Source organism: Parambassis ranga, chromosome 15, assembly GCF_900634625.1.
Source record: "Parambassis ranga chromosome 15, fParRan2.1, whole genome shotgun sequence".
Taxonomy (NCBI): Eukaryota; Metazoa; Chordata; class Actinopteri; family Ambassidae; genus Parambassis; species Parambassis ranga.
Genome location: NC_041035.1, coordinates 17450390 through 17476288, shown reverse-complemented (window position 1 = coordinate 17476288; position 25899 = coordinate 17450390). Strand labels below are relative to the sequence as shown.

Genomic DNA, 25899 nt, shown 5'->3' with positions numbered 1-25899 from the left:
GTGGACTGATCAGTGAAAAACAGACTTATGTAAGTGCAGACAGAACAGAGCATCAGTGCAGCCCTTGAATGAAATGACCCTCACACTCAGAGCTGATGCTGTTTTATTTGCTGAATCAGCCTTAAAAAAAGACATCACCATGATCATTACAGTAAAAATGATGTTTTTAACCTTGCTGGCCATGATACCCCAGATTATAATTATTTGTCAAAACTCAGTTTGTGTTGACTGATTAGAAAATACAACAATTCCACTTACCAGAATACACCAGAATACAATTATCAGTTTATCTGTGGATGCTCTCATTCATCCAGGTCATGGTCATTTAGATTAGTCATAGTTTAAATCGAGGCAACAGGACTGAAGGATTTTTTTTTTTGAAGACATTTCGCCACTCCTCCGAGTGGCTTCTTCAGCTCTGCTACTGTTCTGGTGGGGAATCTGTATTCATGTGCTCAGGACCTTTGTGGGTGGATCTTGCAGGAACTCACATGACTAGGATCCCTCTTGTTAGTTAATGGTCAGCTAACGACCAGAAACTGTACCAGGGTCCTGTAATCTATGCAGGTCAGTGCAGTGAGGAATGCTCTCAAATCTTTATATTGATGAAACCACAGCACAGGAGAGCCACCTGCTCAAGACGGGACTCAGCAGTTCACCTGCACCTTAAAGACAGCGGCCACTCCTTTGAGGAAAAGAATGTCCACATTCTAGACAGAGAGGACAGACGGTTTGAAAGAGGAGTCAAAGAAGCCATCTGTGTGAACCTAGAGGAGGAGAGCTGGAGCATCAGCATCTCACCTGTCTACAACTCGGTCCTTTCCCAGCAGGTGTTACCACCATTAGGGTTTGCCCTAATGATGGGGCGTTAACTGGTCCTGCACAGGACCCTGGCACAGCGTCTGGTCGTTAACTGACCATTAACCAACAAGAGGGATCCTTTTATGGGAGTTCCTCCAAGATCCACCCACAGAGGTCCTGAGCACAACAGATTCCCCACCAGAACAGTAGCAGAACCGAAGAAGCCACTCGGGGGAGTGGTGAAACGCGTTCAAAAAACAATCCTTCAGTCCACTTGCCTCGATTTAAACAGTTCATAAAAGGCATCTGTGAGGGTGACCTTATCCCGAATTTTCCCCTCTGGGGATCAATGAAGTATCTAAAACCATTTAAAATATTGATGGATGTGATGCAGAGTGAGGAATCAATGTCATCACAATGCTTGTGATGACTCTTTCTCAGACAGTGTTTCTTTCACGGCACATAAGTGACTGTCTGCACTCTTCCAAATCCGCCTTTACTCTGCTCGCTTCTGGTCGATCTTGTGGCTGCGCACACAGCATTGACTTGATGATTTGATGCTGCAACAAAATGAACAAATGAACTGCTGGAACCTCAGCATCAACTAACTGTCCCTTAGCTCATCAAACATGATGTTATTATGTAAATGAATGTACCTCCTGGTGAAAATGCTGAGAAAATCCTTGAGGAAGTTTCTGGTTTCTGGCATCATCCCAGATCTGGAATTCATGCATAAATGAAACATAAATAAATTAGTGCGATACAAATAAGCTTTGGGGCGACACACATCAGACACACATCAGGCTCATATCGTGGTCTAAACCAATCAGCAAACAGCAAATTAGCAAAACCCGCATAGTAGCAACAAATCCTGCTCCTCCGCTGCATGTTCACCTGAACTGCGGTTTCTGCAGCGCGCACACAGACAGACAGGTATTAAAGACGTTTTGCTGCAGAAACCGCAGTTCAGGTGAACATGCAGCGGAGGAGCAGGATTTGTTGCTACTATGCGGGTTTTGCTAATTTGCTGTTGACCTGAATGACTGACGATAACGAGCCGGCAAAGTTCGGGGAGGGGGCGTGACGTGCTCGTAGCATTATAACAGACTGAACAACAGGTCTGACGGACAGTATCATCTGACCTGCGTAGTTCATCCATGAAGGCTGAGTCACTCTGACTGACAGCAGGTTTTAAGGAGTTATAGTACATGGTTACATGACGAACGCCCATTTAAAAAGTATTGTTATTATCCTGCTATAGTGGACCATTGTCTGTCAGTATGATGTCTGCATACAGCTAAAACTGTAACAGAATGAAAAGTCTGTCAGCTGGAGCTCAGCTTTAGAAAGAGAGGAGACAGAGGCAGAGAGGAAGAGAGGTGAGGAAGATGAGAGAAGAGATACTGTAGCTGCATTAGAAACATGTTGAAGAAAACAAAATATATATCTCAATCACAACTATTAAATAAATAATGGTGTATATAATTTTAATCATTTTTAATTCACATTGGCAGATAGATAAGTGAGGAGTGACAGCCAGAAAATACAGAGAGAAAGCAAACAGGGAACTGAAGAGTGCTGTATGAACTTTGAATCTTCATTATGGATTTCTGACATGCAGACTTGTTGGCTAGTTTGTCCATAATTTGAATGAGTACTATCAGTACTTTATCGGTATTTAAAATACTTTTTATTTAACTGTGTTCATTATACAAGGTCCAAATTCATTTTAAGATGTTATGTGATTATTAAGCTTATTTATATGTACAAAATGTACTGATGCGTACAAAAATATACAGATTAAGTGTGATGCGGTGCACCTAATTTTTGTGCTGGTGCACCTAAGAAAAAAAGTTAGGCGCACCAGTGCAACCAGTGCAAAAAGTTAGTCTAGAGCCCTGAAGATGTGTACTTAATAAAATTAATGTTGGCTGAGTTGACTATAAAATCTCAGCTCACTGATTCAGGATCTGCTGTGTTGACCCTAAGCCAGTTTGGATGGATCATCGACCCCCACAATAAATGATTATGCAGTTATAAAGCTATTTTTGAATGGAACTCACCACACTCCGCTCATGCCCAGTGCCGATGTTCCAGAGGAGTTCAAAATAAATCAGCCCCAAAGCAAATATGTCCACTTTACGGTCATAACTGTTCCCACTCCTGCTTTTCTGTTTCATTAAACAAGACCACATTATAAACAGTACATGACATGTTAAAATGACGCAGGGGTTAATATCAGTGTGTGGCTGAAACAACCTGCTCGGGGGCCATGTAGGATGGGGTTCCTTTGTAGCCAGACCTCTCCTGCAGGTTCTCTGCGTCATCCTTCTCAGCAGTAACCAGACCAAAGTCTCCAATCTTCACTTCACCATTCAGTCCGAACATGATGTTAGCAGGCTAACGGTGGCAAAGAAATACACAAACACATGAGGCTTCATGACTGCTGTGATGTCATAAAGATTGGAGTAGTCCCCTCTGTCTCACCTTCAGGTCTCTGTGGATGAGAACCTTGGAGTGAACGTACTCAACACCAGTGACGATTTGAAGAGCAAAGTCCAGACCTTTGTCCCTTCTCTTGGAGTCTCGCAGAGATTTCTTCACATTCTGAATGTTCTTCTCGTCTATCCACACTCTAAGCGTTTTGGTGTTACATAACTCCATCTGAATATACAGGTACTTCACAGCTGAATCACATGAAGACCTTGAACAGTAAAGACAAATGTTAATAAAGAAATATGCAAGCCAGGAAAGATTGTAATCCTAGTAGTAGATGGGCTTACTGTGAAGAGCTGCAGCTGTCAGTGGAACTCTCCCACTGGTACTCTGAATCCTCCATCCAACATGTGTAGTATCGAACAATGTTAATGTGGTTGAGGTCAGACAAAGCCTGCACTTCTCTTAGAGCTTTTCTAATTCACAGGAAACAAAGAAATGACAAGCTTAGTACAATTATTATCAAACAGATTTGGATATATAACTAGACCTACTCTTTGCAGCGGACAATCTTAACGGCGAAAAGCTTCTTCAGCAGGATCTGCTGTGCCTTGAAAACATGACCAAAGGCTCCCTTACCAAGGGGCTCAATGGAGTCATAATCTGATGCAAACCTGTTGAAAGCAAGGAGTTAAATATGTGCAAATACTTTTTAAATGATATTTGTGTCAATAAACAGCATGTGTTTACAGACCGAGACAGTGTTTTCTGACTTCGACTATTTATCGGAACCTTGCCCTTGAAATTTGGCATTATATCCTAAATGAGAGTCATATATATATCATTAAAATCTTAAACAAGGACCAATAAAATCAACTCGCAAAATTAATATTGTCTTCACCTCTTTGCTGCTGCTGCAGGCATTGTTGAAATTCGCTGCAATTCTAACAAAGAAATTATATTTATTAGCAACAATAAGAGAGAAACATTGTGATGCAGTAGCTGTCAAAAGAGGGCTCACCTTATTTTGGGCTTCACATCAGGAGTTTTGTCCTACATAACAGGAAATAGAACAACAGTAGTTATATTTAGGCATAGAAACACACATGATGGTGCACAGTGCAAAAAAAGATTAACTGACCTTGGTGAGTTTTGATGAATTGGTGAAAACAATCGAATCGCTTGTATTTGACTGCATGCTACTTGATCCTCCATGACCAGAGTCCCTTGGAGAATAGAAAGAAATACATCTGCATTATTCCAAGGATTAAAGTTTAAACATCTGTTCTGCTGTTTGGTCTTAGCCTCACTGTAAGCTTGAAGATGTTGACAGCTTGCTTGGTGTACCATCACTTGAAGGGAACACCTAAAAAAAAACACAAAGAGCAGTGTCCTACTGGCCCAAGTGCCCAAATAAGAAATCTCTAATCTGAGATGTTGCATTAAAGGTAGGGTAGGACATTTTGAAAACTCAGTGAGAGTCAGCCAGATTTTGAAAGTAAACACACGCCCCTTTCTCTCGGCGCTCACCCCGAAGCCACGCCTCCCAATCACATGGACGCGCATTACCTGAAGACGAGCTGCGGTCTGTGACTTCGGCCATCATGCACGTACCTCTCTGGTGCACAGAGCAGGAAGAGAGTGACAACCAGCCAATACTCCACGCAGGGTCCACCCGGAGGATTGGCTGATGTTTTTAGCGTTTTATAGCTTCCACAGATGATTAATATTCTTCGTTTTAATGTGAAACTGCCGAACTAATCGGTTGCTATCGGATTGTAAAGAGAAGTTACACTAATTTAACAAAAAGTGCATCAGAATGAAATCTCCCACCCTACATTTAAGAAGGAGTGGAACAAGAATTTCAAGAATTTCCCCTCGGGGATGAATAAAGTAAATTTCTGATTCTGATTCTGATTCTGAACATCTAGATTTTGCTACCAACCAAACAATATAGAAGTAAACCTCTCTTGGCAACTGATGCCAGAGCTATTTAATGTGTAAACAACAAATCAGATTAAATACCATGCTGCGCCATTCGGGCTGGTTCTGAAGGTCGAGGAAAGCCAGCTGAGCTGCATGGTGTTTAGCTTCCTTCACATTCTTACCCTTACCCACAGGGTACTCCTTGTTGTTGATGACTAATTTGTAGAAAAATCTGCACAAAGAACAGACATGTTATTTAAATGACAGGGTGAAGTCTTAGAGTTTGACAGTCAGGTTAAATAAGTTCAGGTCTACTCACTGAGGACAGTGAGCTGGGCCGCTTCTTTCCTCTTCGATAAACTTAGGGGCGTAGCCTGATCTCTGACAATACTCGTTGATACGTCCTATAAAATTTGTCTCTGTTAAAGCACTGTCTCCAGTCTTCAGAGACAAGCTTCTTACCAGATCACTGCAATAAAACATGCACCAATTAAAAAAGTCAACATTCATTGCAGACACGTTGACATGTCATAGTAGGAAAAGCACAAATGTATCAATAATGGCACAATCCACTTAGAGGAGTGTTTTCCAACCACAGCAGAGTGCCATTAGAGACCATCAGGTGTGCTGGGGGAAATTATCCAGTTTCACTTAATTGGTCCGGGGGTTGATGATGTGCCATGGGAATATTTTAATATGTGTCGTGACTCAATACAGGCTGGGAAACACTAACGTAGAACCCTCGCAGAGAGGGAAAACTGTAGAACACCAAACTCCAAGTTACTGTGTTCGTTTTCTGTTTGGCATAATGCCATCGTGGACAAAAATATACATGTTGTTGTTGTAAGAGCCACTACAATCAGATCATTGTCATCATCTTTTCAACATAAGACACATAGAAGTATGTGGGCAGGAGTGGCTCAGTGGTAGAGCAGGTTCGACCCCAGCTCCTCCCCAGTCGTTGTTGTGTGTCCTTGGGCAAGGCACTTTACCCACACTGCCTCCAGTGCACTCACTGGTAGGTGTATGAATTGGCAGTGGTCAGAGAGGCGCACCTTGGCAGCCATGTCTCTGTCAGTCTCCCCCTGGGGAGCTGTGGCTACATCTGTAGTTTACCACTACCACTGTGTGTGAATGCGGTGTGTAAAGTGCTATAGAGGAACAATTATTATAGAATAAAAGGGGGCACTAACTTAACTTAGTAACTCACAGTGTAAAGTGATTCGTGGTGCGTGACATCATTGACAGCTGTATAAACACAGTCTGCTTCACAGTGATGAAGATTTAAAATGAACTGATGCCTGCTCACCAACTTTCTGCCACACTTTTATTCAGATCCTCCTTTTGCTTGCTTGGTGTTCCACAGGAATTCTCATCTCCAGCCTTGAAATACAACAAAACCCGTACATATTCATAAATCAATGATAATAATTTCTGCCATTTTTCTTCATCAGCAGCATCACTACTTACATCTGTAGTTTTAATGGCATATATTTCCTGATAAGCCAGCTTTGCAGCTTCCTCCTTAGCTTCTTTCTTTGTCTTCCCATAAGCACTTGGATACTGTTTATCACCAACCACAAACCTACAGCATCTGATATCATTAAAAACACAACAATAATTTAATGAATTTTACAGACACACAAATAAAACTGGATTCAGTGTCCAGACTTACTGAGCTTCAAGGTATGACCCGGGTCTGGTGGTCTCCTCAGGCTTCACCATCACCCTGTTCTTCTGTCCATAGTCATTTAGCAGACTTATGTATTTGTTGCTGGTCTGCTGAATCGGACTAGTAGGTGTTTCTGTGGCACTTACAATCTGTCAAGATAATGGCACACACACACACACATCATTACCAGTCCAAGAATCTACACACTTTAAGTCACTATATTTACCCAGTAATCTTACAGGATCAGCGGCTTCCTCCAGCAGGCCTTTCAGGGCGTTTTTAGCTGCATTTTGTTTGGCTTCCTTCTTGTTCTTCCCCACGCCGTCAGGATAGGTCTTTCCATTGACAACTGCTCTCAGGGTAAATCTGCAGAGCAAGACAACAAAGACAACAAAGTGAGTCTGCACACCTGGTTAACATCAGCATTGGACTCCATTAGGCCCTAAGTTGGAATCTGGGTCAATTACATGTGAATGACACAGTCATGGTGCCACTTTAAAATGTACTGCAACATGTTTTTCTTTAGAGAAAAGTATAAATAATAATTATGCTGTGTAATTATTACTGTTACATGTAAGAACAACATTAAAAATGCACTGCTCTGTTGAGAGGGTGATCGGCTGCAGCCTGCCATCTCTCCCGAGACCTGTACATCTCCAGGACTCTGAGGCGTGCAGGTCGGATCACAGCTGACCCTTCTCACCCTGGACATGGACTCTTTGAGCCACTCCCTTCAGGCAGGAGGTTACGGTCCATTCGGATCAGAACCTCACACCTCAAGAACAGCTTCTTCCCCTCTGCTGTTGGACTGTTGAATGCCTTACTTTTAGATTACATTATTTACCTTGTTTTACTTTGACCTTATTTTATCTTATTTACCTATTTTTATCTTAGTTTTATCTTATTTCATGTTAATTATTATACGTTTTATGTATGCACCAACCACTAAGGCAAATTCCTAGTAATGTGAAACCTCTTACCTGCCACTTACATGTCAATAAACACGATTCGGATTCTGATTCTAATGTAGCCATGTGGCGCCATCTATAAGCCACCGTCCTCCCATTCAAACTATGGATTCTGTCCTTTTATTACATTTTAACATCTCCACAGTTCAACTCACGTTTTAATGTGATCCGGTCCAACAGCTCCAACATCCTCGAATCTCAGCTCCACACGCTCCCTCTGTGTGTACTCGTTCAGCTTAGCTACATAGTTTTCGGTTTCCATTACGACCGTCCGCTGATATACCCTGACGACATTAGATTCCTAATATCATATATATTTCCAGTTTTTCCCCGGTTTCATCCCTGCGTCTACGTCTGCGTGTTAACTTTCGTTTTCTCAGAAGAAGTCACATGACACCGGACGTTCATTCCGTCTGAAGTCACACTGATGTGTTCGGGCGTTAATTCTATAAATAATAAAACTGCGGTTATAGTTTTGTAATAATTTATGCTCATTTTAAACAAACACTAAGTAGCTTATATTGACATTTAACTGCTGAAATGTTTCTAGTCTCAATGCGGCCGCAAAGGCTACTGGGAAATGTAGTTGTTATTGGGGCAACTGCAATACAAAGTAATCCAGTCACAATGCATTTATATAATATTCATTTTTACAGAAATATTACACAAACAATAATTATTTTTAATAATTCTTGTTTCACATTCTGATTCTCACGAATCCAAAGATTATTACTATTCAGCAGGCTGAATTAAAATGAAGAGAAACAGGCACATTTTTGTTTAAAAAAATATTTAATGAAAACATGTATGTAAATGATCTTAAAACGTCTTTTTAATGCAAATATTAAAATGTATCCAAGAAGTAAAACAAAAATCTGACACAGTTAGAAATATGGATGTTCTTCAAACAATGGACAGTAAATACAAATTATGGTTATTCAATTTTACTCCAGTTTTCATTACTTAATCTGCTAATTAAACCATGACCCTGTGCCACACAGTTTGGTGTCTGATATACTAATATTTCCAAAATCAAACATATGTAACTACTGTGCATTCTTTCATGTTCATTCGTGGTCTGCTGCTGTATCACCAGGACAGTTAGACTGCAAGTCCTCTTCATCTGCACAAAACAAAACATATATATATATATATATATATATATAAATCAGCCAATGTAATAAATCACCAATCATGAAACTGCTGCCATGCTGCTCCCATGCTTACCATTATAGGTGGTCCCACACCATATACAGTAAAAATGGACGCCTCTCAAGTAGGATGTCAGAATTTGCAGTTTATCAAAGGACTGTAAAAAAAGAGGCACATTGATCACTATTAAAACCCTAAGAAAATACTTTACTGAAAAATGTGCTAGTAAATTCATTATCAAGTTCTGTCCTATGTTTCTGTTTTGTGTGACACATTTTAAACATTTATTCATGAACAAGAAACAAAACTGTAATGTATTTAGGAAAGAAAATCTCAATAAAATACTAACAGTTAGTTCAATTATTTCCTCTTCTTCTTCCTCTTCCTCTTCCTCCTCCTCAACGTCATCTTCCTCTTCATCAGCATCTGCTTTAGGCCAATACCAGCTTTCTCTAGGAGTAGTTATACCCTGAAACACACAGACACCTCAGATAAGGACTCATACACAGAAAATTCTAACTCAAAATAGCTTAGAGAAGGATTAAAGGGCTGAAAAAAAATCCTTCAACCTTCTGACTGTCGAGCTGTTCACACGATCGCTGACTCCTCTTGAGATCCCCTTCAATCTTTCGCTCTTCTCTCTCTGTTCTGACTCTTGACCTGCAATGAAAAAGAACAAGATTATATGGACACTATGAAATGTGGGAGGATGCATTGTGCTTTTCGGTGCAAACTTCACCTAAAATCTTCCAGTGATTTGGTCTCATTCTGTTGTCTGACGCGTACTTTCTGCTGATAATAATGAAGTTCCTCCTCAGCTTTTCTTTTCTTCATCTCTTCCATTCCGATGCCCCCTCTGTCTGATTAATTAAGACATAAAAAAAAAACATATGCACTCATCTGTTGGATTATACACAAGATTAACAAATAACCTTTAATATTTAAAACTATACTGCCCACCTGTTTTGATGTTCAGTGGAATTGGATCAACCCTTCCTGCTCCTGAATGAAAGGGTAATCAAGTTACCATTATTACTCATGGCAAGGGTATGACAGATAAAGGGAGAAGTAATAAAGATAAACTTGCCTTCCTTTCCAAGGCCTTGACCAGCTTTGTAGCCCATTTTCTGCAAAAGTGCAAATCCCTTGTTCTCAGTGCTGATGGAGCTCTGCAGAGCTGTTTCTCGGCTTTCCTTCTCCTGCTCCTTGTAGGTCTTCTGACGGTTCTTAGTGTTCTTATCTTTCTGCTGTGCCTCCTTTTTCATTGCCTCTTTTACTCGCCTTACCATGCTGACACCTGGTTTCACATCTTGACTAAAAGACAGAAAAAGTTATTGGTATTATTAGGAATACTGTTGTTGTTGTTCTTAAAGCAATGACGCCACATTCTCTGTTATCCTCGTCTGACACTGCTGAGCTAAAATACTTATTTCTTCCCACAAAATACTTACATCTTATTTAGAAATGCATCAGACATATAGTCCTCTTCTTCATCAGACATTGTGGATCTACACGGGAGAAAAAATAACGTAGAAAAGAACAGCTAAGGATTTCACTGGGATATGCTATTAAATTTGCTCCGCTAATGTTTGGTTCGTTCGGAAATACGTCCCGACCAACTGCTAGGTCTGCAACAACGTTCCGTATGTTTGATAAACGATTCCTAATTTCACAGAAACAATTTAATAAATTGTAAACATAATGTAACACAGTCATGGCCTATTTTTTAAAAATATGTTTTTCGTTATTTTAGTTACATTACACAATGGGTTTGGTTTAACATCGGACTAATTTTAATGCGACACCGCGGATACCCGTCGTCATTCATCCTGGGTCATCGAAACACAGGTAGGATGAGCAATTGTGTTACACGTCTCCCATATTTCAGGACAATATGTTTACAGACGTATTGTTTGAACGTGTAGATGCTTTAAATTGTAACGACAGAGGGCTAAAAGCCCGTTTAGTTGGGAATGTGTACCCGCAATGTAGCTTGTTCCTCGTAGGAACTAGCTAGCTTAGGTTGCTAACTTCGCCTGTGAGCAGCTGGAGGCTGACAGCTGTCAACATTACACAGCAATGTCATTTTACTGTACAGCTTTTTAAATTATACATAAGAACTGTTGATGACACCAACCGGCTTTTTAAATATATATATGTATAGAACGCGTGTCGATAATATAGACGTTGAAGGGACGCCTACATCCACATTACTATCTTAGTATCTCAGGTGCTGTTTTATGCTATTTAAGCGATAGTTTGTCTGGTTGGATAATAGAAAAGCGTAAATATAGTATAGGTAAAATAATATAAATGGTAGAAAGGAGATATTATTGACAAGGTGAACTTAACATTGCAGAGAGCAGCACTGTGTTCAAAGACCCACACCATGGAGCTGGCTCATAGTTTGCTGCTCAACGAAGATGCTTTGGCCCAGATCACTGAAGCAAAGAGGCCTGTCTTCATCTTTGAATGGCTCCGCTTCTTGGATAAAGTGCTTGTGGCAGCAAACAAGGTGACACATTTGTGCATTGTATTTCTGAGTGTGTGACAGTATTAGAGGCAGCTTGTGACTAACAGGCTGTGTTAAAATGGCAGGTGGATGTGAAGGAAAAGCAAAAGAAGCTGGTGGAACAGCTGACGGGACTCATCAGCAGTGCCCCTGGACCACCAACGAGAAAACTCTTGGCCAAAAACCTTGCTACTCTCTACAGCATCGGGGACACCTTCACTGTTTTTCAGACTTTAGATAAATGCAACGACATCATCAAAAACAAAGATGACACACCTGCATACTTACCAACAAAACTGTAAGTTTCTGTTCAATTTTTTTTTTAAATTCACTAATTCTGCATGTAAATATTTAGTCAGAATTTATTTGCACTGAGATATAACTGCTGCTTTTAGAGTGGCAGGCATATACTGTGGGCCCACCTTTAAGGGCATTAGCAGCTGAGCCAAATATTAATCTGGAGAATTACACATTATGTCTAAATGGAGGATTAAGTGTGCATAAACAGATATTATGCCATTTCATGCTAGCATTAATAGAGTCTAACGTTGGGCGTAGCTGCATCAGTCCATGGTGTTATTAATTGTTCTTTCCTGCTGCTTGTTTTTGTACAGATTTAGAAGGGATGCAGGGTACACACAGGGGTCACTGTGCTGCCCCTGCAGTGTTTATAATATATAAAAGCATGTTTATTGATGTGAGATTAAAATTGTGTTGCTTTTCTAAATCACATATTTAATATATTTTATATGTTATTATTTAATTTTGACGCATATGTTGCAGTGCTGCTGTGGCATGTGTTGGAGCTTTTTATGAGAGGATGGGCAGGATGCTGGGAAGCTCCTTTCCAGACACCATTAATAATCTTTTGAAGGCATTAAAGAGTGCAGAGGTATGACTTTTTCAATTAGAAAATGTAGTATAGTTTGAGGTCAAATTTTATGATGGAGATATTCCTGAAACTGAATCACTTTTAATCCTTTTATTTCATTTGTACTTTATCGGTCTAGTCTCAAGGCAGGGGAGAGATCCTCCTCAGCTTGCAGAAGGTGCTTAGTGGACTGGGTGGAGCTGCTGCATCATGTCACAGAGATATCTACAAGAATGCACGCTCACTACTCACAGACAGGTCCATGGCTGTACGCTGTGCTGTGGCAAAGGTTGGTCTCGGGGGTGGATTATTCCTACAAACTAAATCATTGGTGTTGCATAAAGTTATTTTCAAAGGCCTTCTCTAATAATTAGCAGGTTTTGTACACATATAATAAAAATAGGGACCAGGTGATGTCTTGTGAGCATCGTTTAGTCTATAATCTGTGTTTGTAGGAATATACTTCACTGTTGGAGGAAGAACATCACTGTCTCATGTTCTTCTGCTGTGTCATTTTATGTTAATCAAACTGAGATATGTTGAGCAAAATATGTCCTCCACTTCCTCATTGTGTAAATTGATTTCCTGTTTAGAAGGCATCACACCGGTTTAACTATATATTGTACTCATAATATATACTATATTATCATATTATACTTGTAACACATTGTAGGATATAAGTAGGCCACTTACATTACCATTTTCTGCACCTGCATGATAGTAATAGGAACTTTTTCTTGTCTGAGCAGTGCCTGTTGGAGCTGCAGAATGAGGCAGTGTTCATGTGGACGACAGAACTGGAAAACGTGGCAACTTTATGTTTCAAAGCCTTGGAAGGGTCAAATTATGGTGTTCGTGTTGCAGTTGCCAAACTGCTGGGAACAGTAATGGCCACAGCCCTGATGCCCAAACAGGCTGCTGGTAGGTTAAAGGGTTGATTTGTGTGTTATGTTTGGCCTCACCACTTTTGTTCTCCATGATCTCCATCTTCAACTTTTTTTTCTCCCACAGTGATGCGTCAGAATGTGAAGCGGGCCTCTCTGGAGGAGGTGCTGGAGCTAATGGCCACAGGCTTTCTGCGTGGTGGATCTGGGTTCCTGAAAAGTGGAGGGGAGATGTTAAAGGGGGGAGGTTCTGTCAGCAGGGAGGTGCGGGTGGGCGTCACACAGGTACGGTGACTTCTGACATATTAAGAATCGTACCTGGATTGTCTGGTTCATCCACCTTATCTGTAGTCCTGCTTTTTTCTCCTCAGGCTTACGTCGTGTTTGTAACAACACTTGGTGGTCAGTGGCTGGAGCGCAACTTTGCCACATTTCTGTCCCACGTTTTGGACCTAGTGTCTCATCCGCGGGCCACACAGACTCACGTTGAGGCCGTGTACTCACGCCGCTGTGTCTCCTTCATGCTGCGTGCCACCCTGGGGGGTTTACTTGGGGAAAAAGCACAAATTGCAGCAGGCAAAGAAATCTGCCAAGCCATCAGCAAGCAAATGAGGGCTGTGGGTAAGGAGGATGGGGGGGAAATATCACGGTTCAGAGCATTACAGAGTAAGTACTCATCCATTATTATCATCTTTAATTCACCTCTCATTGGGTTTTTTAAAAATCTTGCATGGTTTGTGCTTGTGTTGTGTACAGAGATGGCTTTTCTTTTCTTTCTGGAGCTGGGTGCTTTCTTGTGTTCTGCCTCTTGCATCACTCTCCTCTTTCTTTACATCTCCTTTAACCACAGAGAGCAGCATCTTCATGCCAGTAACATCATCCATTGCCAGCTCAGCAAACATGTTTAAAACCCCCATGCTTGCATTATTGCATCGCCTTCATGGCTTATTGCCTGTGAATTCACATTCTCTTGTTGCCTCATGGTCCCAGAGGAGCTGATAACATCCGTTTTGTTTTGGCTGTTGACATACGGCTTTCATCAGCAGAAAAAAATGCATGTGCAATTAATCACAAACACATAATGGTGAAAAAGCCATTTCCCACCTGCAGCAAAACATAATATTTTCAAGTGTGCCACACCAAAATATTCTTTTTCCATCACATTATCAGATCAATAATTTAAAGCAAAAAACACCTTTATCATTCAAAAGGGATGATTCTTACTCTGATTTGCTTTGCAACCTTTAAACAAATGTAATTTGTTTTATCTTGTTGATGTTGAGACAGAAATTGAAAATGACGTTGAATGTTGGTCTTTCTTAAAACCTGATTTGGGTTCATCATTGTTTTCACTCTTGACTTGCTTCTGTAGCTTTTCCAACCAGCTGGATTTGTGAGACTTCTTGAAATGCGACAAAAGTTCATGCTAAATGTAACTGGGAAAATGTTACCTGGAGCAATGATTGAAATAGTCTGTCTACAGATGATTCAGAGTCCCACAGTTCAGGAATCGACTTTAAATCTCTTCTTTAAGACTTTGTGTGATCTGTCTTAACTGTTGGCTATTTAGAGCTCAGAGGATTTCAGTTCTTGACAAACGGCAATCAGATGCAACAGAAGAATTCTTTTTTGGTACTTTCATACTTTCAGGACCATAGATTTGTTACTTGTCTATAATTGTTTTCTGTAAGAAAGAAATCCTCGGACCTCTGTGTCAGGCATTTGTAGTGTGTGTCTTTGTGAAACTCTGTAGTTGCAGAATTTGTAGCAATACATGGCTTAATGTGCTCAGTTGTGTTACTTCAAGTTAATTAATTTTATAGTGCTGATGGTTATGATTATTTTGTGATATATTTAACGGCTTAAATTGATTGATTGATTGATTCTGAGCCACATCAGCCATCAGTGCTACATACATTCTGAGTTAGAAACAACAAGATATTGTATGTGAAATTTAAACTTAACACTGAAACTGATGAATCCTTGTTGCTTGGTTCTCTCTCTCTCTCTTCTGTGTGCTTGTACAGAGGCTGTGGTGAATGACATCAGTGGAGAGAACAAGGCGGGGGCAGCTGATGTCTCCGCCAGTCAGCATGTGATGGTGTGTGCTCTGAAAGAATTGGGGAGTTTAGTTCAGAGTCTGAGTGCCACAGCTTCACCACTCATCCAGGAGCCGTCTATAGGTGAGAAACAATTACCGCAGTCAAACTAATAAAGAAATAAAGGCAATAACTCCTATTGACAATCTGACATTGCTTTTATTGGTGAGACACTAAAGTCAGAAAAAGGGAGACTTCATTAACTACTCCATGTTCTTCAGGGCTTCTTGAAACCGTGACTTCTGTGCTGTTGCACCCAAGCATGGCAGCACGCTTGGCAGCTGCTTGGTGTCTGCGCTGTGTTGCCGTGGCACTGCCCTATCAGCTGACCCCACTACTGGACCGCTGTGCAGAGAGAATCAACAATCTTAAGAGTTCACCTGAGGCTGTAAGCGGCTACAGCTTTGCCATGGCTGCTTTGCTGGGCGGCGTACATCAGTGCCCTCTAGGTATCCCCCACTCTAAGGGAAAGGTGTGTAGTTACACAGTGTTATCGTATTACTCTTGACTGACCTTGAGTGCTTGATTTAAAGACTAAATGATCTTTGTTGCATGTCAATAGTTGGTGGTGAGTATAGCAGAAGACCTCCTGCGTACAGCTGCTCAGAATAGTCGACTGTCCCTGCAGCGTACGCAGGCTGGATGGCTGCTGCTGGGGGCTCTCATGACTTTAGGTGAGTCTACAAGACATTTGTTGGTGCTTGACTATTTGTGAGTAGTTGTTTTTCCTTCTCACTAACAATGTGGTGTGTTCCTAGGCCCCTCTCTTGTGCGGTATCACCTCCCGAAAATGCTGCTCCTGTGGAGGAATGTGTTTCCTCGCTCCCAGAAGGAGCTGGAGGCGGAAAAGGCCAGAGGAGATTCCTTCACCTGGCAGGTCACCCTGGAGGGCCGAGCAGGAGCCCTGTGTGGTAAAGAACACACACCTGCTACGTGTATGTGCACACGCTCTGTAAATCAGCACACAGAGTTCTGACATGCACTCGTTTCTTTCTCCTGTAGCCATGCGTAGCTTTGTGGCCCACTGTCCTGAGCTTCTTACTGAAGATGTCATCCGCAGGCTTATGACTCCCATTGAGTGTGCTATGACAATGATGTCTCAGTGAGTGTGACATGTTACAACAATTTCTTAAATGCATTTTATTTTTCTGTTTTTATCTAATGCCTGTGATATTATCTTAGTGTCCCTGCCATCATTAAAGTCCATGGTGCTCACCTTAAAGCAAGTGCAGCGATGGTGAGGCTCAGGTTGTACGACATCCTGGCTCTTTTGCCTCCTAAAACTTATGAAGGTACCATGTTTGCATGTTTCTTGTACTGTATTTTACAGAAGTCAACATTTTTTTTTCTTATAAATCTTTAATCTTCTATTACAGGAAGCTTCAACGCCCTCCTGAGGGAGTTAGTGGCGGAGTTTACTTTGACTGACAACTCTGCCAACACCACCACCTCTTTGCTGCGCTCACTGTGTCACTATGATGATAGTGTGCTCATGGGCTCCTGGTTACAGGAGACTGATCATAAGTCCATAGAGGATCAGGTTAGTTCAAATGACCTACGGCCTGAGGAATCCACAAACAGTACTATGAAATAGTCACTGTTTTAACATATACTGTTTGCACTTATTTCTTTGGCACCTAATGTCTGTTCTGTGCTGGTGTGTGTTAATGTACAATCATTCCAAAACAGCTGCAGCCCAACAGTGCGTCTGGCAGCGGAGCTCTGGAACACGATCCTTCATCAATCTACCTGCGTGTCCCTGTGGGCGAGGCCATTCCAGGGCCTCTCCCTTTGGGTGTGTCAGTGATCGATGCTTCAGTGGCACTGTTTGGCGTCGTTTTCCCACATGTCTCCTTCAAACACAGGTAAACAGTTTAGTCATTGCTATGGGACATAAAAATAGGTTGATAGTTTGCATTACATTATGTCTTTGTTACATGAAAATGTTCTTGTAACATTTTCCTCATATTCATTTCGGCATTCTGATATAGGCTGCAGATGCTAGACCACTTTGCAGAGTGCATAAAGCAGGCTAAAGGAGTTCGACAGCAAGCAGTCCAACTGAACATATTTACAGCAGTCCTGAGTGCTCTCAAGGTAAAAAAACGTGTTTCATATTATATTAAGATGGGGATGTCATGTTTAATTATTCAGGTAATACATACAGTGAGAAATAATGCATCCCTTTCTTTCTGACTGAAGGGTTTGGCTGAGAATAAGAGTACTCTGGGCCCTGAGGAGGTGCGTAAATCAGCCCTGGCTCTGGTGATGGGAGCTCTGGACAATCCCAACCCTATCTTACGCTGTGCTGCTGGGGAGGCCCTGGGCAGGATGGCTCAGGTTGTCGGAGAGGCTACCTTCATCGCTAGAATGGCACAAACCAGCTTCGACAAGTAGGCATATGATAATTTTCTTTTCTGTTTATCTTTTTTTTACCATTAGGAACCAGGAGTAACCAAATAAATAAAGTAATTATTTTCGGTGTGATTGGTATTTATCTGCCCATGACTGATTCTCACTTCTTTATCATTGACTTTAAACATGGGATCCATATTTCTGTTGTTCTGTACAGACTGAAGTCAGCACGTGATGTTGTTTCAAGGACGGGTCATTCACTGGCTCTTGGCTGTCTGCATCGATATGTTGGAGGAATTGGCTCTGGCCAGCACTTAAAGACTAGTGTCAGCATCCTGTTGGCCCTGGCCCAGGATGGATCTTCTCATGAGGTCCAGGTATAGTAAATTAGATCCACAGGAGGAATGGATTTGAAATTCAATTTTGTTACCCAGGGAGAAGATGGATTTTATTTTCTATTTGGTTTAAGTAACAAGTTTAAATTCCTTACATCAAGATGTTTTTCTTTGCATCACACTGATCTAGTTATTGTTTATGCTTTTTAACCAGACGTGGGCTCTGCACTCACTGGCTCTGATTGTGGATTCGAGTGGCCCAATGTACAGAGGCTACGTGGAGCCTACACTCTCCCTGGTTCTCACTCTGCTCCTCACTGTGCCCCCGTCGCACACAGAGGTGCACCAGTGTTTGGGCCGCTGCCTAGGAGCTCTCATCACCACAGTGGGACCAGAATTACAGGGTAACTGTGGCAGAAACCAAATCAAAACCATCATGTGTAACTGCGGTTCTCTCATTTGACTTTCATTTCTTAGAAAGTAATGTTACAACACTGACCAGCAGGTGGCATGCAATCAATTTTGTAGGCCTCTGGAACACACTGAAGCACAATGGAGAGCACACAGTATATTGTCCAACTGCTAAGAAAAACAGTTTCTTTGTCTGTCCAGGAAATGGAGCCACTATTTCCACCATCCGCTCCTCCTGCCTGGTTGGTTGTGCCATAATGCAGGACCACTCTGACTCACTCGTGCAGGCAGCTGCGATCTCCTGTTTGCAGCAGCTGCACATGTTTGCTCCACGACATGTCAACCTGTCCAGCCTGGTGCCCTGTCTCTGTGTAAGCCATCAGCAGATTTATACTACAAACACAGCAATTATAGTTATTTTAGTCTTATTCACAGTATCCCACTGTACTGTTGGTTTCCTGCAGGTGCACCTATGCAGCTCACACCTGTTGCTGCGTCGAGCAGCCGTGGCCTGTCTGAGACAACTTGCTCAAAGAGAGGCTGCGGAGGTCTGTGAGTATGCCATGAGTCTGGCAAAGAGATCAGGAGACAGCAAAGATAACACAACAATCAGTGAGTAAACCCTGATAAACGTCTGTGTGTCTAGTATACTTTAGCGAGGCCCTGTGACTCTGACTGTATTAAATTTCTCCCTGATTCAGATCTGAACATCACAGAGACTGGTCTGGAGGGTGTTTTATTTGGCATGTTGGATCGTGAGACAGACAGGAAGCTGTGTTCTGACATCCATGACACACTGGGTCACATGCTATCATCTCTTGCTGTGGAAAAGCTTTCTCATTGGTTGAAACTCTGTAAAGATGTCCTTGCAGCAACTACAGGTAAATCTGCAAAGCAAGTTGACTAAATCTAAATCATCTCCTTTAAATCATTGTATAATAAATGAATACATCTCCTCCTTCAGATGTAGGGGGAGCTGTTGCATTCGAGGTGGAAAAGGAGGAAGACGGTGAGAAAAAAGACGAGATGGATGATGACACCATGTTCACAGGCCTGGGCGACGACGACAAATCCAAGCCCTCTGTGGCTCCGCGCTGGGTGACAAGGGTGTTTGCTGCAGACTGCTTGTGTCGCATCATCTTGTTATGTGAGAATGCAGACAAAGTGCACTTTGACCTGGCAGCTGCCCGCTCTGCACAGGCCAAGAACCCCAAAGGTACAATTTACCATGATGACAAAACTGTGAGCTCAGAGCTCATTTTAAGATTTCTGCCAGTGCCACAGGATCTTTAGTCCTTCAAAATAAAATTTTAGTTCGTACTAAAAATGTTTTTTACCATCCAGTACGACTTAATATAAAAGGAATATGAAAGTTAGATAATAATCAATGACTGTAAAATTGTGAAACAAACTAATCTCTAATGATCTGCTGATTCATTATTGTAGCTTTTTTTTGTTTCTTCCATCTCTGTGCATCCAGGAGATCTGTTGGTGCTCCATTTGTCTGACCTCATCCGCATGGCCTTCATGGCAGCCACAGACCACAGTAACCAGCTGAGGATGGCTGGCCTGCAGGCCCTAGAGGACATCATTAAAAAGTTTGCGTCTGTACCAGAGCCTGAGTTCCCAGGGCATGTTATCCTGGAACAATATCAGGCCAATGTAAGTTTGAAAACCTAATTATGCTGCAAAAGTCCAAAGATAATAAAGATGCAAAAAAATGTGAAACCAACTGAAAAAGTGAACCTTGTGCAACTGTTTAGGTCGGAGCTGCCCTCAGACCTGCATTTTCACCTGATACACCATCTGACATAACAGCTAAGGCATGCCAGGTAATGTTGATTACATTTTATTTTTAAAAAAACTGTTGCCTTCTTAGTTTATATCCCTGTTTGAGGTGTGCGCTGCAGAAAGGCATGTCTGTACTGTATCATGCATTCTTATAACAGCCCGTCTATATTTATATATTTTTGTGATGTTAGATGCTTTTTTTAAGCACTGTGACTTCAGTAGAAGGTAATTACCACCGCAGAGTGAGTCATCATCCCATTAAGAGCCAGCAGTGTCAGGTTTTCTGGCTTGATACTCTCAGACTTTTTTGACTGATATAAAGAGTAAGTGACAGGGGCAATCCTGTCAGCAATGTTATTAAAATGTTCTCTCTGGCATTCCCCATTTGTAATTTTATTCTGAGTCTTACTGAAGACCAGAAACAGTCACAACTTATATTTTCTAAATAGACTGACTTGCACAGAAGATTTACCTTACCTCAATATGTACCTTTTGCAGGCCACACTGTAGTTTGACTATAGTTTAACTATAGTTTAAATAAGTAAACAGTGGTCCTGCTAAGTACATTTGCATTGTAACATGTGTTTGGCTCTCTTTAAAGGAAGACTCCTGCCTTTGGCCTCCTAACACTACAAGTATTTCTGTAGCATTAATATTTTACTGTGTGCCCCACTTAACCAGTCTCAACATGCCAGTTGCGTTTAATTGCAATGTTTTTCTGACACTTTGACTCTCTTTAACGGCATGGAAAATCAACCTTGACAGCTCAGTTATGTAACACCAACTTTAAAATGTTAAAGCTGTCAGAGGATCATTAGATAACAGAGGACACAGGAATGCAAAGAATGATCAATTATTACCTTGACCCCTCTTCAGGTGTGCAGTACGTGGATTGGCAGTGGCGTGGTCAGTGACCTCAATGATCTGCGGCGAGTCCACAACCTGCTTGTGTCATCACTGGATAAGGTGCAGGCTGGGAAAGGCTCATCCAGTCAGCTGTACAGTGAGAGCGCCACCACCATGGAGAAGCTGGCTGTGCTAAAGGCCTGGGCTGAGGTGAGCATGGGCCCATGTGTTATATAATAACAAAATAATGTATGTAATCTGACCACTTACTCTCTTGCTCAGGTGTATGTGGTGGCAATGAAGATTAAGAAGGAAGCAGAGTCTAAGCCTGCCAAACCAGTCAGAAGTGGAGATGAGGATGAGGATGAAGATGACCTGGGTGCAGATGTACTTCCACCTGACAGTCTCATCACCTTGGTGCAGCCAGAGCTGCCGTCGTTGAGCCGTCTGTGGCTAGCCATGCTGCGAGACTATGCTCTACTCACTCTGCCTGCTGAGTTCTCCAGTCAGCTGCCACCTGATGGTAAAGGACATATTCTGACATTGCTATTCTGAAAATCCATTTCTATAAAACATGTGTTAAATTGGCAAGTCATTTAAATTTAATGTCCCCACTCTTGTGAATCTGTTTCTTAGGTGGAGCATTCTATACTCCAGAGACTATAGACACAGCAAGGCTCCACTATCGCAACTCTTGGGCCCCTGTGCTGCATGCAGTGGCCCTGTGGCTGAACAGCACTGGGTTTGGAGCAGGTGAAGATCAAGAGGAGGTCCTGTCAGCTCCCTCCAAGACTCCTGGCCTCCCTCAGGGAGGCTCCTCTACAATAAAGGCTTCTGAGGAGTCAGTGAAAGACAGGATGCACCTAATGTTGGGTAAAAACACACATTGCTAAAATCTTTGGTCTGTTTTCCTTCAGGTAGATAGAGGCCTGGCTGAAAGAACAGATGAGCTGAGTTTTGTTTTCCTGGGTCTGCCCCACATCTGTCTGCTGTGAAAGAGTGCTAGTGAATAAGAAAAAAAAAACAGACGAACACACCCTGAGTGCATTTTTGTGTTGTGTCTCTCAGGTGTCAGTATAGAGTTTCTTTGCTTCCCACGGCCGGAGGAGCCCATTGAACATGTGATGTCCTGCCTGCAGGCCCTGTGCACTATGCTAGAATCCCCTTGTGCTAAGACTCATATTGCAGAAGACCAGGTAATAATAGAAATTTACACATGTAAAACATCCAGATTATATACATTCTAAATGCTGAATTTTGTTTCTCTTTTTTTTTCTTTAGACAACACACCTCTTAATTAAGCTCATGTGGCATAAATTGATATTACAAGTCCATGTGTGCTTTGTTGATGGCAGATTTGACAAAATGTAAAAGTAAATTATGTGTGTGGTCACATCTTACAGTGTTTATTTCATTGGTCTGGTTCAAGTGATATATTTACCATTGACCACCTCAGTGCAAACATCTGGTAAATATAACAGCTTAATGTGATGTTTACTGTCTTGCTGCTCCAGTTAACTCATTTCCTTTCCCATGCATCACTGTTTCTATTCTTTGCATGCCCAGTAGCAACTCTGATTGTTCTTTTCTGTTGTAGCTGTTAGGAGTGGAGCTTCTGAATGTGCTCCACAGGCTGCTGCTGACCCGGGATCCCCCTGCTGTCCAGCTCCAGGTCACTGCTGTGGTACAAGAGACCATCAGAGCTGCCCAGGACCATCTGCAGCGACAGAGGACCAACAAGGGTCAGTGCATCTAAGCCCTGTTCTGTTTGCCCTTGACTGAATGACTTGTGTTTTTTGTATTCATAGTAAAGTTGTCTGAATTTTGTTGTGATTTGAGTTATTTAGGTCACTATGTTTCTCTGCTTAGGCAAAGAGGAAGAAGGCGAGAAGGACTCTCGGCTCAGCCTGGGGGAAGGTGGAGACATGGGGGAGCTTGTCCCTGGCAAGTCTCTAGTGTTTGCAGCCATGGAGCTGCTGGTGTTCATCCTGGTCCGCCACATACCACAGCTTAATACACGAATGAAAGAGTCGCCCAGCCATGTGCCACTCAGGCCTCAGCGACTACCTGAAGAAAGTGCACGCCTGGTGGCAAACACAGTTTCTATTCTGGCAGAGCTGCCCGCGCTCTGCTCTCCTGCGGGTGAGGCCTGAGGCAAACTGCAACAAAACACACAGCATGCAAAATATTACACAAATCTGTGCAGTGACAGTGTGTGCATAAATGATTTTACAGTAATGTAGTGTTCTTTTTGTAATTCATTTTTGTCTTCATAGGAAGCATGACCATCCTACCTACAGTGCTCTTCCTGATTACTGGGGTTCTAAGGGAAACCGCAGTCAAAACTGCTGACAACTCGGTGCCTGTGCCTGTGTCAGCTGCCCTGCAGGGCATCAAGACCATCATAACTTCCCCAACAACCCGGGCAGAGAGCATGCAGACGCAGTGGACTGGCCTTGTGAGGAGCAGTCTTGCATCTGTGCTCGAGTACTCACAGCCTGGTAAGCAGGCAAACAGTAAATATGTGACTGTGAGTTTTTCTGTGTGGATTCAGAAAGATGATCTTATCTGATCTTGATATTTCTTGTGTATTTCTGTAGATGAGTCCAGGCCGGACATGGATGAGGTCAGTATGTTGACAGCAATCACACTCTTCTTGCTGTCAGCCAGCAATGAACTTGTAGGCGTGACTGTCCTGCAGAAGGGCTGCATGGAGCGCTTTCGAAATGCCCTCAACTGCAGTGATCCATGGGTAAGCTTCTGTGTTTACAAAACAAATCAAGTAACAAAACATCCAGGTGTCTGTGTGTGTGGCTCGTAAGTGAGAGATTCTTGTTGCACCAGGTTCAGGCCCGGTGTTACCAGCTGCTCTTGTCAGTGTTTCAACACTCCAGCCGTGCTCTCTCAACTCCTTATATCCACGCTTTGGCTCCGCTCATGGTGGAGAAGCTGCAGGCAGTGGAGCGCAGTCGGCCAGCGACCGCTGCTGAGCTGCAAGCTGTGCAGGAAGGCATCAGGGTCCTGGAGAATCTGGTTGGCATGGGTGAAGAGCAGAACCGTAAGTATTCCTCTGTCTAATGGACCAGTAAAATACCATATTTGTGTTCCATTTAAGCATTTAGCTCAGTTAAAGTAGGTCTGTTAAAATATTTAGTGCTGTGACTTCCAATGTCTGCTGTTAAATATCAAAGCAATGAAGCACTAAGTGCTAAATTTAGAATCCCTGCACTCATTTACTGTTAATTTGGGTATCCATCTAAACATTACGTTATTTTCTTCTTCTATTCATTTAGGATTGTTTAAGGTGAAGCTTGTATTCTTGATCATGTATTGGCAGCGTTCAGTTCTTTTCTCAGATAATCGTTGATAATTTTGTGTTCTCACTGTGCAGTGAGGTCCTTTTAAATCTTCTTTTGTAAACCTAATAATATCCTATGCTGTAATATGAGAGAAGGATCTTGTAAACACATATTTGGGGTTGTATTGTTGTCACGTTGGATTGTTCTGAGATACAGTGACACCCTGGTGAAATGATCTCCTTGAGCCTTTTGATAATCTCTTGTCTCCGTTTTGGATTTATGACCTCTGGTTCATCTGGTCTAATCATAGTCCATTATTTGTTTTCCTGTTCATTGTTTAAATGCTTTATTGTTCAATAGGGGCCCAGCTGCTGTTTCTTCTTGTACCGACTCTCGTCTCCTACCTTTTGGATGAAAACGCCATCTCCTCTGCACCCCAAGTCTCCAAAGCCCTGCATGATTTTGCTCTTCAGAACTTAATGCGGATCGGCCCCCTCTATCCAGCTGCCTTCAAGACAGTAATTAGTAAAGCACCTGAGCTTAAAACCCGGTTGGAATCTGCAATACGCGCCAACCAGGCCAGCAGCAAAGCCAAAGCTGCAGCCAGGCAAGCTCAGCCAACTGTGCAAGCTGCACCCACCATCAAACTCAAGACGAGCTTCTTCTAAGCACGCCAGAAAAACGCACTGAACACTCACAGCCTAATTTTGTGTTTTTGGTTTGTTTTCAGTGTACCACATCAATGATATCAGTTTCCTAAATGTATTTATTTATTCTACATCTCATCGTTTTTGGGATGGATGGATTTTTCTTGCAGTCAACAAGACAATTATGTGATTATCATTAAAAGTCTTTGAATGTTCACTTTGAAATGTTTCCTTTAAAATCTGTAGGAAACTTCGATTGTGTGTATGTAGCACCACACCACATTTTTCCAGTTCTTCACCCTCCACGTCCACAATGTTGGTGCTAGCTGTGGCGTTTTCTCTGTGATTTTGCGTCACCATGAGCATTACAGTTGTTGTGTTTTACATTCCACTCATGCCTGTTTGTTTAATGGAGCTTTAGCTTAGTGTGCAGCGTTCGGGGCTACTTATTGTTACTGATGGATGTTACTTTTTATTCTTTCTCTTTTTTTGTTGTTGTTGAAAGTATGTTTTACTTTTTAAGCTATGTTGTTAACATTCCCCAAAAGTTTTGATTTACAAAACTGTAAATCACTTTTGATCACGATATGGAGCCAATAGTGAGATTATATCAGAAGTGATTTAAAGATAAATTGATTGTACTTCTCAGATCTGTTTGTATGTGCTGCATATCATATTGATTGTTTTGCTGATTGATGATTGATTTTGAGTCATAATGGTCTGTATACATGGAAATATGAGATTCATAAATTGGCTGATTGGTTGAAATATATTACATTTTAATTTCATTTTTCTCGAAATGTGAATAAAGCTGCTTTGAATTAACTGTCTTTGATTGTATATTTATTTAATCTGTACCAAATTTGTGGCAAACACTAGATATAGGTCCGACCC

General features: G+C 41.9%; 3 protein-coding genes across 4 annotated transcripts; 1 reads left to right on the top strand and 2 right to left on the bottom strand.

Moving 5' to 3' along the window:
* Positions 1-86: 86 nt before the first annotated feature.
* On the bottom strand, positions 87-8207 carry eif2ak2 (eukaryotic translation initiation factor 2-alpha kinase 2). The gene is made up of 19 exons (XM_028423626.1): positions 7959-8207; positions 7075-7201; positions 6839-6984; positions 6634-6757; positions 6473-6546; positions 5483-5632; positions 5263-5395; positions 4548-4603; positions 4379-4463; positions 4259-4290; positions 4139-4181; positions 3992-4056; positions 3792-3911; positions 3585-3713; positions 3289-3505; positions 3061-3201; positions 2865-2972; positions 1458-1520; positions 87-1361 (listed from the first exon to the last, which is right to left on the bottom strand). Exons 1-19 carry the CDS (start codon positions 8063-8065, stop codon positions 1239-1241), a joined length of 2043 nt encoding a protein of 680 aa, XP_028279427.1. The 5' UTR covers positions 8066-8207; the 3' UTR covers positions 87-1238.
* Positions 8208-8613: 406 nt separating this feature from the next.
* On the bottom strand, positions 8614-10561 carry gpatch11 (G patch domain containing 11). Its single transcript, XM_028423597.1, has 8 exons — positions 10407-10561; positions 10043-10269; positions 9916-9957; positions 9695-9815; positions 9525-9615; positions 9305-9424; positions 9031-9112; positions 8614-8926 (listed from the first exon to the last, which is right to left on the bottom strand). Exons 1-8 carry the CDS (start codon positions 10454-10456, stop codon positions 8871-8873), a joined length of 789 nt encoding a protein of 262 aa, XP_028279398.1. The 5' UTR covers positions 10457-10561; the 3' UTR covers positions 8614-8870.
* Positions 10562-10761: 200 nt separating this feature from the next.
* heatr5b (HEAT repeat containing 5B) lies at positions 10762-25830 on the top strand. Of its 2 annotated transcripts, none has more exons than XM_028422997.1 (36): positions 10762-10803; positions 11315-11470; positions 11554-11765; positions 12251-12359; positions 12478-12627; positions 13088-13259; positions 13350-13507; positions 13594-13843; positions 15250-15405; positions 15543-15793; positions 15884-15995; positions 16080-16232; positions 16324-16423; positions 16504-16613; positions 16698-16861; positions 17011-17186; positions 17313-17418; positions 17524-17714; positions 17894-18053; positions 18226-18415; positions 18624-18793; positions 18887-19034; positions 19124-19303; positions 19387-19638; positions 19903-20084; positions 20186-20254; positions 21090-21269; positions 21342-21582; positions 21696-21932; positions 22128-22255; positions 22657-22801; positions 22929-23201; positions 23336-23560; positions 23660-23811; positions 23904-24117; positions 24719-25830. In XM_028422997.1, exons 2-36 carry the CDS (start codon positions 11345-11347, stop codon positions 25024-25026), a joined length of 6150 nt encoding a protein of 2049 aa, XP_028278798.1. In that variant the 5' UTR covers positions 10762-10803; positions 11315-11344; the 3' UTR covers positions 25027-25830. The 2 variants fall into 2 exon arrangements, with proteins under 2 accessions (XP_028278798.1, XP_028278797.1); XM_028422996.1 differs by having other exon boundaries at positions 13594-13888.
* The last annotated feature ends 69 nt before the right edge of the window (positions 25831-25899 follow it).

Excerpts from the sequence above, each read along its gene's own strand:
- heatr5b (XM_028422996.1), top strand. The coding sequence starts at position 11,345 with ATGGAGCTGGCTCATAGTTTGCTGCTCAACGAAGATGCTTTGGCCCAG. Across the intron at positions 16,862-17,010 it reads ATAAGTCCATAGAGGATCAG|CTGCAGCCCAACAGTGCGTC; the intron begins GTTAGTTCAAAT and ends ATTCCAAAACAG. Across the intron at positions 22,256-22,656 it reads CTCATATTGCAGAAGACCAG|CTGTTAGGAGTGGAGCTTCT; the intron begins GTAATAATAGAA and ends TTTCTGTTGTAG.
- eif2ak2 (XM_028423626.1), bottom strand. The coding sequence starts at position 8,065 with ATGGAAACCGAAAACTATGTAGCTAAGCTGAACGAGTACACACAGAGG. Across the intron at positions 6,758-6,838 it reads GGGTCATACCTTGAAGCTCA|ATGCTGTAGGTTTGTGGTTG; the intron begins GTAAGTCTGGAC and ends TAATGATATCAG. Across the intron at positions 3,202-3,288 it reads TCATCCACAGAGACCTGAAG|CCTGCTAACATCATGTTCGG; the intron begins GTGAGACAGAGG and ends TGCCACCGTTAG.
- gpatch11 (XM_028423597.1), bottom strand. The coding sequence starts at position 10,456 with ATGTCTGATGAAGAAGAGGACTATATGTCTGATGCATTTCTAAATAAG. Across the intron at positions 10,270-10,406 it reads GATGCATTTCTAAATAAGAT|TCAAGATGTGAAACCAGGTG; the intron begins GTAAGTATTTTG and ends TCTGTCTTTTAG. Across the intron at positions 8,927-9,030 it reads GTGTGGGACCACCTATAATG|ATGAAGAGGACTTGCAGTCT; the intron begins GTAAGCATGGGA and ends TGTTTTGTGCAG.